Here is a 12986-nt window from a genome sequence, read left to right as displayed (position 1 = left end):
CTTAATCGGAGTTAAGAGCACATTAATCCTGCAGCTGCCGCATTCATTCCTGCATGAAAAATGTCCCTACTAAAAACCACTTGTGTTCTTTAGATAGCAATATACCCATAGATGACATGTCTCTCATCTTAGAGAAACAGCAATTTTCTGTCTACATGTAACTTACATGCAATAGACCATGGCACATAATGACTGCACTGAAAAATAACAATTCAGTATTTTTCTTTCAAACTTCCTTTGTAGGTTATTTTGGTCCAGATACGACATCAGGACAGTACTTTAATGGGCCATGAGCTAGAATTTAAGGGGATTTTATTGTTGGTTTAATGACTCGTTATTAGCTAAACAATGTTGACAGGATAAAGGCATTTTGATGGAATGCATCTTTTCCCTCTCCCTGATTTATCTGTATTACAAACTGACCTGTCCTTATTGATGATGATGATGATACAGATCTAGAAGATTACATGGATTTTTTTTTTTCTTAAGCTGGGCTTTCATTGCCAACCTGCCACTTTCCCATTAGGGAAGACAACAGGAATGCCAGAAGTGACATGCCTAATTCTAATGACTTCCAGTCAGATACAGTTCCAGAAGTTATATCCAGAAACCACCCATCTGAGCATTCTTAAAGGTATGACTCAGCTGGGTGATGTGCTTGCCAACTCACCAGACTATCTCCGTGCTGATTAATTAGATGCATGCACTGCTTTAGCTCTTATGATAACTAAGCCTTTCATTCATTAGTCATTTATTGAATCTTTGTGACAACTTACAGAAAAGACAACAGACAAATAATCTTTCTAGTACTCTATTTCTGGCATGTGAAAAATCTCAAGATCATCACAGCAAAAATTATTTTTTTAATTATGGTCCTGAGACTCCTTATCTAATAAAAATTTATTAATGAGGAATTAGAAGACACCTACAAGTGGTTCTTACCAGAGCTGCCAGGAGAGTGTTTCATCTGTCTCATGCATTACTTGTGTATGATTAAGGCAATTTGAAAAGCTGAAACTTTAATCCTGTGTTAACAGACATTTCTAGTCATCCTCATAGATGCAAGAATCATCTTAACAGTTCTATTCTTGGGATTAAGGAACAAAAGAACTTTCAGAAAATCAGAAGAAAGATCATAGGTTTAGAAGGAAGGCCACTGTTTCTGTCCATAATCCAAAATTGTGCATTAAAATGTGTATGAAAATGATTAGCATGGTTAGAAGTTATGATTGAAAATAGCACCTATTAGATGTAGTGCTTGTACTGATAAAACCACATTTCAGAAAATGTAAGACATTGGATTTCTATCATCCATGCACTTTTCATTCATTTACAGATGACCAGTGTGATGGGGAAGAAAAATACTCTTTGGGTCCCTGAGGGTCTTAGAGAGAGAGGATGGATTAAGGGAAAGCAACAGATACACATGGAGTGAAAGAGACCATTTTGTGGCTCTGTGAGTTACAACAAAGACACAAAACTCTCTAAAATGAAATGCAACTTCTAACGCAGCACAAGAATGTCAAATTGGGAAGCTCTTCACATTATCAAGGTCATTTCCAAACCTTTCCAACACTGTGACACTCCATCAGAGCACAGAGCACCAAAACAGATGTGACAGAGTTTTTGAGAGGATAAATTAGATTGAGACTTTCTCATGTCACTGAATTCTGGTAATTATGTTACTCAGCTTGCTGAGCAGCCGTGCCCATATCTTGCTGCCAGCCTGTGGCAGCCACAATTCGTGGCTTGGGTGAACTTGAAGCAATAAAAGGATCTCTCTAATCGGCAAAAAATAGGAGAAATGTGCAGGATGCTGTACCTTTAAACTACTGCTGCACCTTTAAACTACTGCTGCAATCCAAATTCTGACTCATAACAAAGCAAACATCTTATAAACAAAATTTTCATAAACCAAAGTGTGCCCTTAAGTGTTTGATGTATTTTTGAGATTTTTTCCTACATCATTTAATAAAGTAAAGGGAAAATATATACTTCAACCAGGCACTAATTTTGCTTCCAGGTTCCCCAAAATTTCAAAGCAATGAACTTAGCTTTTAAATTAAAAGCTGGTGAGCCATTATCTGCTCTTGATAAAAGTGGAGATTCTGGGAGAACTTAAAATGGAGAAGTCAGTCTGGTTTTCAGCTACAGATGGTGAGAAATTCTGTTCAGATACAAAATCCCTTTGACAAACAGTCATTGCTACACCTTGGGTTTTGTTATGATAGTTTTGCGGTTTATCAATATAATAGCTGTTAATTGGCTAATATTTTGTACTTGTCTTATTTTCATTGCATGCTTAAAATTCACTGAATCAAAAACCCATATAAATAATTCTTGGAATTTTAGAATTTAGGTTCAAGTTGATGTGACTTTGAGAACCCATTGATCCAAATATGCTCCCAAATAACTGCATGTCAAACCTTTATAGCTGGTTTACTACACTTTAGGCCTTCTTAATGTATGAGATTTTATGTTTTACTGTATATCTGCTGGTTTGAGTGCGCTGTGTTGAATTAAATGCATGTGTGATTCAAACAGGTCCAAGCTGACAACTGGGGCTAATCTTAAAGCACTTTAAATAGCCTTCCAGTATTTAAAGGGGGCCTACAGGAGAGTTGAAGAGGGACTTTTGACAAGGGCATGGTATGACAGGACAAGGGGGAATGGCTTCAAACTGACAGAGGGCAGGTTAGATTGGATATTTTATGAAGAAATTCTTCCTTGTGAGGGTGTGAGGCCCTAGCACAGGGTGCTCAGAGAAGCTGTGGCTGCCCCATCCCTGGAAGTGTTCAAGGCCAGGTTGGATGGGGCTTGAAGCAACCTGGTCTAGTGGAAGGTGTCCCTGTCCATGGCCGGGGGATCAAACTAGATGACCTTTAAGGTCCCTTCTAACCCAAACCATTCTGTGATTATTATCTAAAGTTGGGTTTCTGTAAATGAAAAGCTGTAAATCAAGAAAACAGACATTACCATCTTTAAAATGAATCCTGCTTAAGAGGTAACCAGCTGGTTATTGGCCCTTTCCCTGCACTCAACAGAGTCAATGGTTGAATCCTGCTTCAGTTTTAATGTCTTAACCACACCCACGTTCTCTGTAGCTCACTATCCTGATTACTGAATAACCCTGCCCATTTCCCTTTTTCTTTAGTATCACAAAGGAACAGGCATCAATACAACTTTCTATCACCCAGATGAAGGAGACAGTGTGGGCCTTGTCCTGGGAAGGATTTCAACAAATGCTTAACTGAAAGCGAGAACATAAATTTATGAAGACAAATGGGATAACACAAGTATTTATTATATCCCACTGTTTAAGTAGCTCTGTGATCCCCAGATCCTTGCATAGGATGCTGAGATTTGTATCACGATTGCACACTGTAATATACTTATTAACATGGAAACAAAATGCAGAAAACATAATTCCCAAGCAAAATATTCAGTAAAACACCTTCTCCAAAGCAAACTAACTCATATTACCACAGGACCTTTGGACAGGTTTCCATCCTGTTTCTTTACGCAAACCATATACTCTACAGACCTGGCCAGGCCACCATTTCTCCCTTGCCATCAACAAGAAGCACAACAAAACACAGAAGAAAACAATAAACTTGACACACCTGTACCAACCTCCTGCTTCATGCTTAGCCTGTGGAGCACAGACACCTTTGGAAATAAGCCTTCCAAAGTATTTTCATGGCATTAAAGACAAAAAAGGGATCATCTTTGCTGACCATGTGTGGGAAGACAACAGTGCCCTCACAGATATTCACATGCTTCAAACACCCAGGACAGACCAAAGCAGGGACTCACGGAAGGCCGTGTAGAGCTCCTGCAGAGTCAGGTGGCCGTCGTTGTTGTAATCATCGAACTGGAGAAGGTCTTCAAGTGTACAACCCAGTAAATCATCTTCCAGGTCCTCCTTCTTCATTAGCTATAGCAAAGAGAACGGGTAACCATACATTTAATGTAATCCTGCACACTGCTGGCGTGGCTCACCTGGCAGATTTTCCATGACATGACCTTTTTGGGAGATATCTACCTATCTATCTATCTATCTATCTATCTATAGATATAGAGATATATAGACATATACAGATATATATTATTATATCTATCATTACATATTTGCTTTCTATCAAGATATTTGTATTCCTGCAGCATGTCATGGACCATGGACTAAAGAGCCCCTTCCTTCATCAGTAGCACAGAAATGCATTTTCACTTTGAAAATGGACGGAAAAATAAATATTCAACACGGAAAAAGGAAAATCTGCTTCTCCTTCTCCTCTGTCAGTAAGGACAAAATTGTATTCCCTGCTTTTAGGACTAGAACAGGCAACACTGGACGGTGTACTCAACACTAATGTGCTTTTTCAGCCCCTGACAGTTTGTTTCTTTTGTTTTCTCAACACTTCATTTGGGTTCTCTGAATTTATCATAGAACATGAAGAAAATTGCTGCAGTGTTGCATCTTCCAGACAGGAAAGCTTTTTCCTGTAGGCCAAGGACTCTTTTATTTACTATTCTAGTCTTGACCCATTATATTGAAGCAATTTAAAGTAATAATGCTAAAAAAATGACCCTTCACCTAGCAAGTAAAAAATACTCAATAAAAGTGAGATCAACCATAACTTCCAAGATCAATCCTCTATAGATGGAAATTTCCCTCTGTCTACCCTTTGTATTGAAAACTGATTAACTTTTCATAAGACTGACAAGTTTTTACCAGTCCTTTTGATTTAACGTCAGGAAAAAAAACCAGTGGAAAACACTTCAGCTGTGACACACGTAGGAGATTTATGAATCTGACTTTAAAATACATTAAATATTTAAATGGAAATAACATTCCAATTACCACCATTGTTAACAGCCTTATATATCCATGGTTGCAAAACCACATGGGAATTTCACCGTTGGGTCCAGAGGGAGAATACTGGATAGGGTCTACCAGTAGACAGGAGGCAAAACGACTCTAAATAGTAGGGGATGGGCCATCTGTTGCCATATTTTTGCTCAAAGCAATTCTGTTGTGGAGGACAAACAAATGGGTGCTGCATCGATGAAGGACCATTCCCTCTGGAGAGATTCTCCTTTGGGGTGAATCCCTCTGCAATGAGCCTCCTAAAGATCCACCTCCAGGTCTTAAAAATTACTTTTTACTGCAGCAGTGCAAGTTACCTGCCTTGAATTTTTGCTTGCAGACAAGGTTATAGTGCTCGAGAGACTATTTTTCTTTTAAATAAAACAAAGCAAAGCCACAGCACCAGCTCATCCAGCAGTCAGAGGGAACAAGATGTCACTGCATCATGTTCAGCTCAGCTTCCTCTGCCCATGGGCAATGAAATTCCCATCTTTGGAGGAAATTTAAAGTTGCAGAGAGCTTCAAAATAGAGAGCTAATGCAAATCAATCACAAATCTACCTAATGAGGCAAGAAAAGTTCTGTTAAGACTATAACCTGGGTAATTAAAAATTGCTCATTACCTAAAAAAATGTCTCTTGAAACCTGGGTGGATAAACTGGTCTTGTAAGAGCACATAAAAATCATCTTGTTAAAGAGAAAAATAAACAACTGGCAGGCTACACATTAACTGTGAATCCTGCTCCTGTGAGAGTGCAGAGCAGCCCCACAGATGTGTCCCCAGCCCAGCTGGGACTCAGCCGTGCTGCCACCAAGGGGCCCAAGACCAGAGCCACTCAGCTCAGGATTGAAAGCACTCATGGCTTATCTAAATTGTGCATTAATAGGCAATATTTTGTCTTTTGAGAGGTGATCCCACTGTCAAACCAGCCATGCTGGTGGTCAGATTGTGTGGAGAATGATTGGGTGAGAGGGCTCCTGTCTGAGGCTGAACTTATTCTGGTCCATCAAACTGTAGTGGGCTCCAGATGTTCAGGCACATTTACTGATTTGTAACAGTGAGAAGAATTAAAATAAGAGTAGCCAAGGTCTGTGTTTGCACTTGTGAGAGAGACCTGGGCTCTAGGCACCTCTGCAAACAAAGCCCTGAGGAACTCTGAGGCAGACCTTACAACTGAGTCTGTGCTCCTTTGCAATGACAATGGCTTCCAGGGTGCCAAACCTTTATTTCCATGAGAGTTTTAAAATCACAGTGAAATAAGTTTCATGTAAAAAGGGCAAAAAAATTTAAGAGTAGAACAGACACTTAGATGTCACTATGTAAAAGCTGGCTTTGAATTCAGATAAAGGTGTTTTCTTATAGCTACCATGTCTTTATGAAAAAAATATTGCCTTCAGAGGTAATATTGGATATATTCATAGCCCCGAGATAATAAGGAAATTTACACTGACACTTTGCATTGTGTGGAAAGTATCGAGCATCCTGTCAACAGCCTGAGGACTAAAATGCAGCACAAACTGTCCTGGAAAGGAGTGAGCTCAGGGAGCAGCAGGCTCGTGCCTGCAACATGCTCTGTGTTCCCTGGGAAGTGAGAGTGCGGATGAGACACTCAAGGGTGAACTTGCTCTGAACAACCTGGTCTAGTGGAAGGTGTCCTTGCCTACGGCAGGGGTTGGAATGAGATGAGCTTTTTAAGGTCCCTTCCCACCCAAACCATTCCATAATTTTGTGATGGGACGGCTTTGGAAACTGGAATAGGTCCCAGATAGGACCGGCTTCCAAAAGGCTCTTAAAAGGCATTTGCTTCTAATTCTTTTCCTGGATGATATAATGAAATGGAAAAGACATTTTACAGGACTGTTTTCACAGGTCTGCATGTGCAAAGAGCAAGTTGAAGACACAGAGTATCCAGATCGAGTGCCTGGGATGGCTGTTTGGTTCACTTTACCAATGAGATGAATCCAACAGCATAGCATGCCTGCAATTAGAAATAACAGTTTGTTGGGGTTTTTTGGAAGTTCCCCTTCTGGTTTGGGTTTTTTTTTTTTTCCCCTCTTGAGGAATTTTCCCATATGTGTTGCCAGGGCGACAAATTGCTGGGTACTTGTGGAGGACAAAGGAGCTAGCCACTGAGGGTGTGGTCCAACAAGCTACTCTCTTTCACCTGGGTGTGTGGGCGGTGGGTGCTCCGGTGTTCAGACTGAGAGAGAGGCTGCTGCCATCTCGTCAGCACTGCAGGCTTTCGGCTGCCTTCTTTCTACCGGAGAAACCCCGGGATTCCCAAACCCACCTTTCCCTGCCCCCGCTGCTGCGTTCGAGCCCTCGCTACTCTGTGGCTCCGCACATCCTGCCTGTCAAGACCCCCCAGGGTTCCCGCTGCAGCTCCAGAGTTCGATCCATCTAGTCTGCCACCCGGGATTTGCGCTCGTCCCTGCCATTCCAGCCTGCTGTTCCCGAGAGTCCGGGATCGGCTGCCCAGGGGTTTGTGGAGCCTTTGTTCCATCCCTTCCCGGGATCCCGGGGCACCAGTGCCGCGTGCTCCCCGAGCTCGCTCCGGAGCGCCCCCTGCAGCCGCGGGGGAACCATCGCACCTGCCCTGCTCACCGGGAGCCGCCAGCGCCCCTGCCGGCTGCGAGCGGAACTGCACCCAAGGGGAAAGGGCCCGACAGCCGAGAAGGCTGGGATTGGGTTTGTGTTTGCTGTTACTGCCATAGTTATTGTTGTTTTTTTGCCTTGTTATACACATATATATATATATATACATACATACATATATTAATAAAGAACTGTTATTCCTGTTCCTCATATCTTTGCCTGAAAGCCCCTTAATTTCGAAATTATAATAATTCAGAGGGAAGGGGGTTGCATTTTCTTTTCCATTTCAAGGGAGACTCCTGCCTTCCTTGGCAGACACCTGTCTTTCAAACCAAGACACAGTTTTTTCAAACTCTCACCTTTTCTATCAAGTTCTGCTAATCAACATTTCAGCATTTGCCCAGGGATTTTGGGACAATAAACCTGTTGAAAAACATTCCAACTTTGCTGTCACATTACTCTGTGCTAATGCCCAGTCCAGAAGGCAGGGAGGAAGAATTAAGAGATTTCTGCCTAACTTACATGCACCTAAAAAATCTAAATTCATTCTCCCCAAGCCAGCTAACCGGAAATACTTCAGATGTCAGTTAGCAGAGCAAGGATTAGTATCTATTTTGAGAAGTATGGATGGGGCTGGAAAACTGCCATGGTTTTTGTTTGGAGATGAGCTTCAAACGTTTGAGACAACACTGACTCCTGGGAGATGCAGAGAGAGACTCACTGACTGTGTTAGATTTTCCTCCTTTACCTGCTGCTGACTGGACAGGTACAAATGACCATTCCCACACGAGTGCTGTTGTATTACATTCAATTCACACTTCGAATGAAAATCCACTTCATAATTCCATTTTCACTGAACAATAAACCCACCTGAGTAAGTTCAGAGCTGCTGAGATGCCCGTCACTGTTTAGATCCAAGTGCTTAAACAGCTCTTCAATTAGGAAGCGCTTCTGGGCTACTCTGTCCTTGGCCAAGCTGCTTGACGGGCTTGGCCGGCGAGCCTGCAGGTCCAGCAGGATGCTCTTGAGCCGGCTATAGTCTGCCATTGTGCAGGTGTCACCTGAGAGGTAAGACAGCATTACTGAAGCACATGCATTTACCTTGATCTTTTCAAAGGACTGAGGTCCTAAGGGGAAAAATTAGGCACATCTGTCTGCATATTCAGCCCCACTCAGCTCTGCACTTGAGGAGCTCCTGTAGTCGATACCTTTTGTAATAGCTGGCAGATTTTCTAATTCCTGCTGTCAGGGATACTCTCCAGCATTTTACCTTCCAGATTTTATAGGACTTCAGTTACAGACTTCCACACTCAGGTTTGTAACTCCCACAAATATTAAATTGGCTTTATGCTTTTCTATATGAATAAATTTATCCTATAAAGTAAAAAATAAACCTGCACAAGCTGATGTTTAGAAAGTTCCACTAATGTAAATGGTACCTCAGAGTGTCACCCTATGCCGAAAATGGGGCTGATCTCAAGGAACCCTTGGAGGCAGCCTGGGGTGGTGGAGGTCAGAGGAAGGACAGTGAGGAGTGCAGGGCTGCAGGGAGCCCCTGCAGCTGGGGTGTCACTGGTGCCTGCTCTCATCACCCCACTGCAGGCTGAATTAAACACTGTCCTCAGCCCCTGAACAGGGGAAAAAGGTTACTATCAGGGAAAAGCCCTCAAGCCACTCTCCCTGAAGTGATTCTGGCTTGGCTGAAGAAATCAGATTGAACCCTCCTGACCCTGAAAACTCATGCTGTGCCTGCAACATCCAGCTCTCCCACAGCTCTTCTCCTCAATGAAACACATTCACATGCATGGAGTGCTGTAAGATATTATGACCCTTTTCTGCTCATCTGTTGTCTGGCAGAGTTCAGCAGAATGAGAAATGGCAACTGTCTTTTTGTGCAAATCTGTTTGCTTTAGTGCAGAGCACAGCGGCTGGTGCCTTGCAGGAGCCTTGGAGCAGACCCTGGAGCACCCTCAGGCTCCAACTGTCCCACACTCTATTGGTATCAACCATATCCCACCAACAGCATCAACACGTTCAGCTGCTCCCCTCAGATGTCCTTATGTCCATAATGTAATTTCCCTATAATGTAAATAGCCTTATTCTCTGCAATACTGGTTTTAAAACAAACTTTTTAAAATCCCATCACTGATCCTGTTGGATTAAATCTAAGACTTTATCTTAAATCTAAGAGAACATGGTCCCGCCTCAGTTTAAGGGATAATGCCCTTGTAGATCAGCTCCCCAAAGATTCTAAACATTTTTCCTCTGAAAAATAACAAAGACTCTGGCACACTGACAACTAATGTTCCTGTCCTTTTCTTGCTGAGCTGCAACATTTTGGACCTCTTGGTCCCACTCCAACCGAAACCCAATTAAAATTCCAGGTGGGAGGCATTTCTCTGATAGCAAACCCATTTACTGTCAAGTTTGTTTTTTTTTTTCACCCTTCATATTTTGTGCTCACAACTTCAAAAGCACCGTGACTTGAGAAGGTGAGAGAAGACACAGGTTGAACATGTGCTCATGCTCAGGTCAGTGCCCTCCTGCTAAATGAACAAGAACTGCAAGACAAGGCTTATTTCCTATCCTGAATTCAGTTCCATCTAGTTTGGAGAGTTTCTTGCTGCTCAGGGATATTAAGTAGCTGATAAATTTTTCCTTCCCTCTAAACAACCTCCAAAAAGCATTGGGTCCCACATGGGATCAGTCTTGTTTTACAGAAAAAACAAGGCTATTCAGCTACTATTAGTTGTGTTTATTATTCTTGACTTCTTTTTCCCAACCATGTCATTTGATGGTTTGTGAAGGCAGTATGAATTTTTTTTTCATTCAATCACCAGCTTATTTAAGAGTAAAACTTATTACTGTATCCATTTAATCAAGCTATTCTGTTGCAAATACTGTTTCAGCTACGGCAATAATATTTCTTCTCTGAGCTGGAGTTTTATTTTCAGTTAAAAGTTAATCCCAGAAAAGTATCTAGGGCTAATGAAGCTAGGGAAAGCGATTTAATTTGCTTCCACTTCTGTTTCTGCTTTGGGGTTTCCATTAGTGAGCACCAGCACAGCTACAGGCAACATGCACGGTGACACCTGGGTGGGCTAACCCACTTACACTGTGCTCCCTGCAAGCACACACCAAAGAAATTCTTCCTTTACACCCTCCAGAAGTTTTGTTTTCAGCACCTGGGACTATCTTTGCACATATTTGCTGTTACCTGGGCAGGGCTTTCCCAGCCTTCCTCCCTCAATCCCAGCACTAAACCATGTCCCCAAGTGTCACATCTACATGGGGTTTTTTTCACACTTGCAGGGATCGTGACTCCACCACTATCCTGGGCAGACTGGAGTCAATCCTTTCAGTGAAGAATTTTTTCTTAATACTCAACCTAAGCCTCCCTGGTACAACTTGAAGCCATTTCATCTCATCCTCTCATTTACTACTTGGGTGAAGAGATCTCTTGGCTACAATCACCTTTCAAGTAGTTACAGAGAGTGAGAAGGACCCCCTGCGCCTCCTTGTCTCAGGCTGAATCCCCCAGCTCCCTCAAGCATGGTGTGAGCCAGGAGACAGTGAACTCCTTTCACTAAATTACAACCCTCCTGGATTTTTCCACGCTCAGAAAACAAAGCTACCACAAAACTGCTTTTCTTGAAAAAGTACACACTGATCTGGGCTGCAAGCCAGCCCAAGGTAAATGTGTGCACTTGGGGATGTTCAGTGGGTTACAGCCATGCTGCAGCTTCCAGGCAAGTGTGATGGGCACTAAGAGTGAAATAAAGGAAAGCACAGAAGGACACAGCTGGTGACAGCCACTGGCAGCAGTTCCCAAATCCTGCTATAAACACACAATACGTTTTTCCCCATCACACTGTTGCTGTGTTCAGGATCACGGATGCAGCAGACCCCCATCTTGCACAGGTGAGGCCAGTCCATGATGAACACATCAAAGAAAACCAGCAGTAAGACAATTATGTCTCTTATTTAAAAAATAAGTCCAATTTCACATGTAGTTAACATATGCTGCAGGCAGAAAGTCAGAAGGTGCTTCTGGTCCCTGTCAAAACTGGCCCAAAATCTCATTACCTTCACTTTCCTCTGGAGAAAACCACCCTCCAGCTCTGTTGGAAGTGGATCCCAAGCCTCTCTCCACAGTGTGGATGTGACAGACTGAATGGGTCTCACACCTTTGCACGTTTTCCCTGGCATCCCAGACATCTGAGGGCTGCAGTGACGCACAAGCAGTTGGTCAGACCAGCAGTGCTGAGCTGTTTAGCAGCATGCAACGAGTAAAAGCAATAAAGTTCTGTCCCAGGGTGTGAGATTGATAATTTGCTTCTTTGACTGAACTAAAAGATCTATAGAAAATGCACTACAACTGTAATATATATATGCATATAAATATATATGTATAATTTATATACTTATTCTTACTGTAGTGGAAGAACAGAGGGAAAATTACTCCAGGTGAAAGGAAGTACTCTGACCTGAAACTGTAACTTTATCCTAAGTCTGGCCAAAGTGTTAGCTCAGAAATTATCTATGCTTGGGACATCTGAGCTGATGTGTTGCTGCACAACCCAGATCTAATGCTATTTATTTCAAACAAATTAAGACACTGCAGTGACCAGACATGGATGCTGGGGGCATCCTAGAAAAGACACTGCCTGCTCAGCCAAGTTAGGGAGGAGACACATTCAGGCAACGTGAAACATACAGGAAGCCAATGCCAAAGACAGCAAGATTCTTCTGTAGCAAAGATCCTCCTCCTCATTTACTAGGCATTATTATTCCATCTTTTAACCTATGTTTCCTAGAGACTGCTGGCACTGAGCTGGTTTACAGGTCCTGGAGCGCAAAGCTTTGTATTTTCTCTCCTTCCCTTCCACCCTCTCCTGCTGTCCTGACATGTGTAATCTTCTTATGCTGTGCCAAGGATCTACCAACTTTATCTACTAAATACTGTCTCTTTAGGCTTCTGCCACCTCTTGTTCTGTTCTTCCAGGTATTATAAACATGACTGTTAAGCAAAAAGAATGTCAGAAAAGCTGTCTGTGTGCCCTCTCACTTATTCCCATTCTTCTCTCTCTCTGCTGACTGCCCCCAACAGCTTCCTTTGCAACATAAAGAACAAAAAAACCCAGTTTCCTTTGCTCATCATTAGCAGTTTATCTCATCTCAGGCTGCTCTCCTTGGTAGGTCCTGCTAATGGATGTCTCTCAGCTTGGTTTCCTTGTTAGGGCTTCCTGGGGACTTGGATTCTGCTCACCATTGCAACCCGCGTTGGGAGGTTTAGGTTGGATATTAAGAAAAGGTTCTTCCCCCAGAGGGTGGCTGGGCACTGGAACAGGCTCCCCAGGGAATGGTCACAGCACCAAACCTGACAGAACCCAAGGAGCATTTGGTCAATGCTCTCAGGCACAGGGTGGGATTTCTGGGGTTATCCTGTGCAGGGCCAGGAGCTGGACTTGATGATCCTTGTGGGTTCCTTCTAACTCAGGATTTTCTGATTCTATGATTTTAG

The 12986-nt window shown here is 42.7% G+C and overlaps 1 protein-coding gene across 5 annotated transcripts in view; it reads right to left on the bottom strand.

Moving 5' to 3' along the window:
- Nucleotides 1–12986, bottom strand: part of FSTL4 (follistatin like 4) — a 228022-nt gene that overhangs the window by 97532 nt on the left and 117504 nt on the right. For all 5 annotated transcript variants that reach the window (XM_032125028.1, XM_032125030.1, XM_032125033.1 and 2 more), the window contains 2 exons: nucleotides 8333–8523; nucleotides 3817–3937 (listed from right to left, as the gene is read on the bottom strand). In XM_032125028.1, the coding sequence (XP_031980919.1) occupies nucleotides 3817–3937; nucleotides 8333–8523 (312 nt within the window). The remainder of the gene's footprint in view (nucleotides 1–3816; nucleotides 3938–8332; nucleotides 8524–12986) is intronic.

The sequence above is a fragment of the Corvus moneduloides genome, chromosome 15, assembly GCF_009650955.1.
Source record: "Corvus moneduloides isolate bCorMon1 chromosome 15, bCorMon1.pri, whole genome shotgun sequence".
NCBI classification, from domain to species: Eukaryota; Metazoa; Chordata; class Aves; order Passeriformes; family Corvidae; genus Corvus; species Corvus moneduloides.
This window is presented reverse-complemented; position numbering and strand designations above follow the sequence as displayed.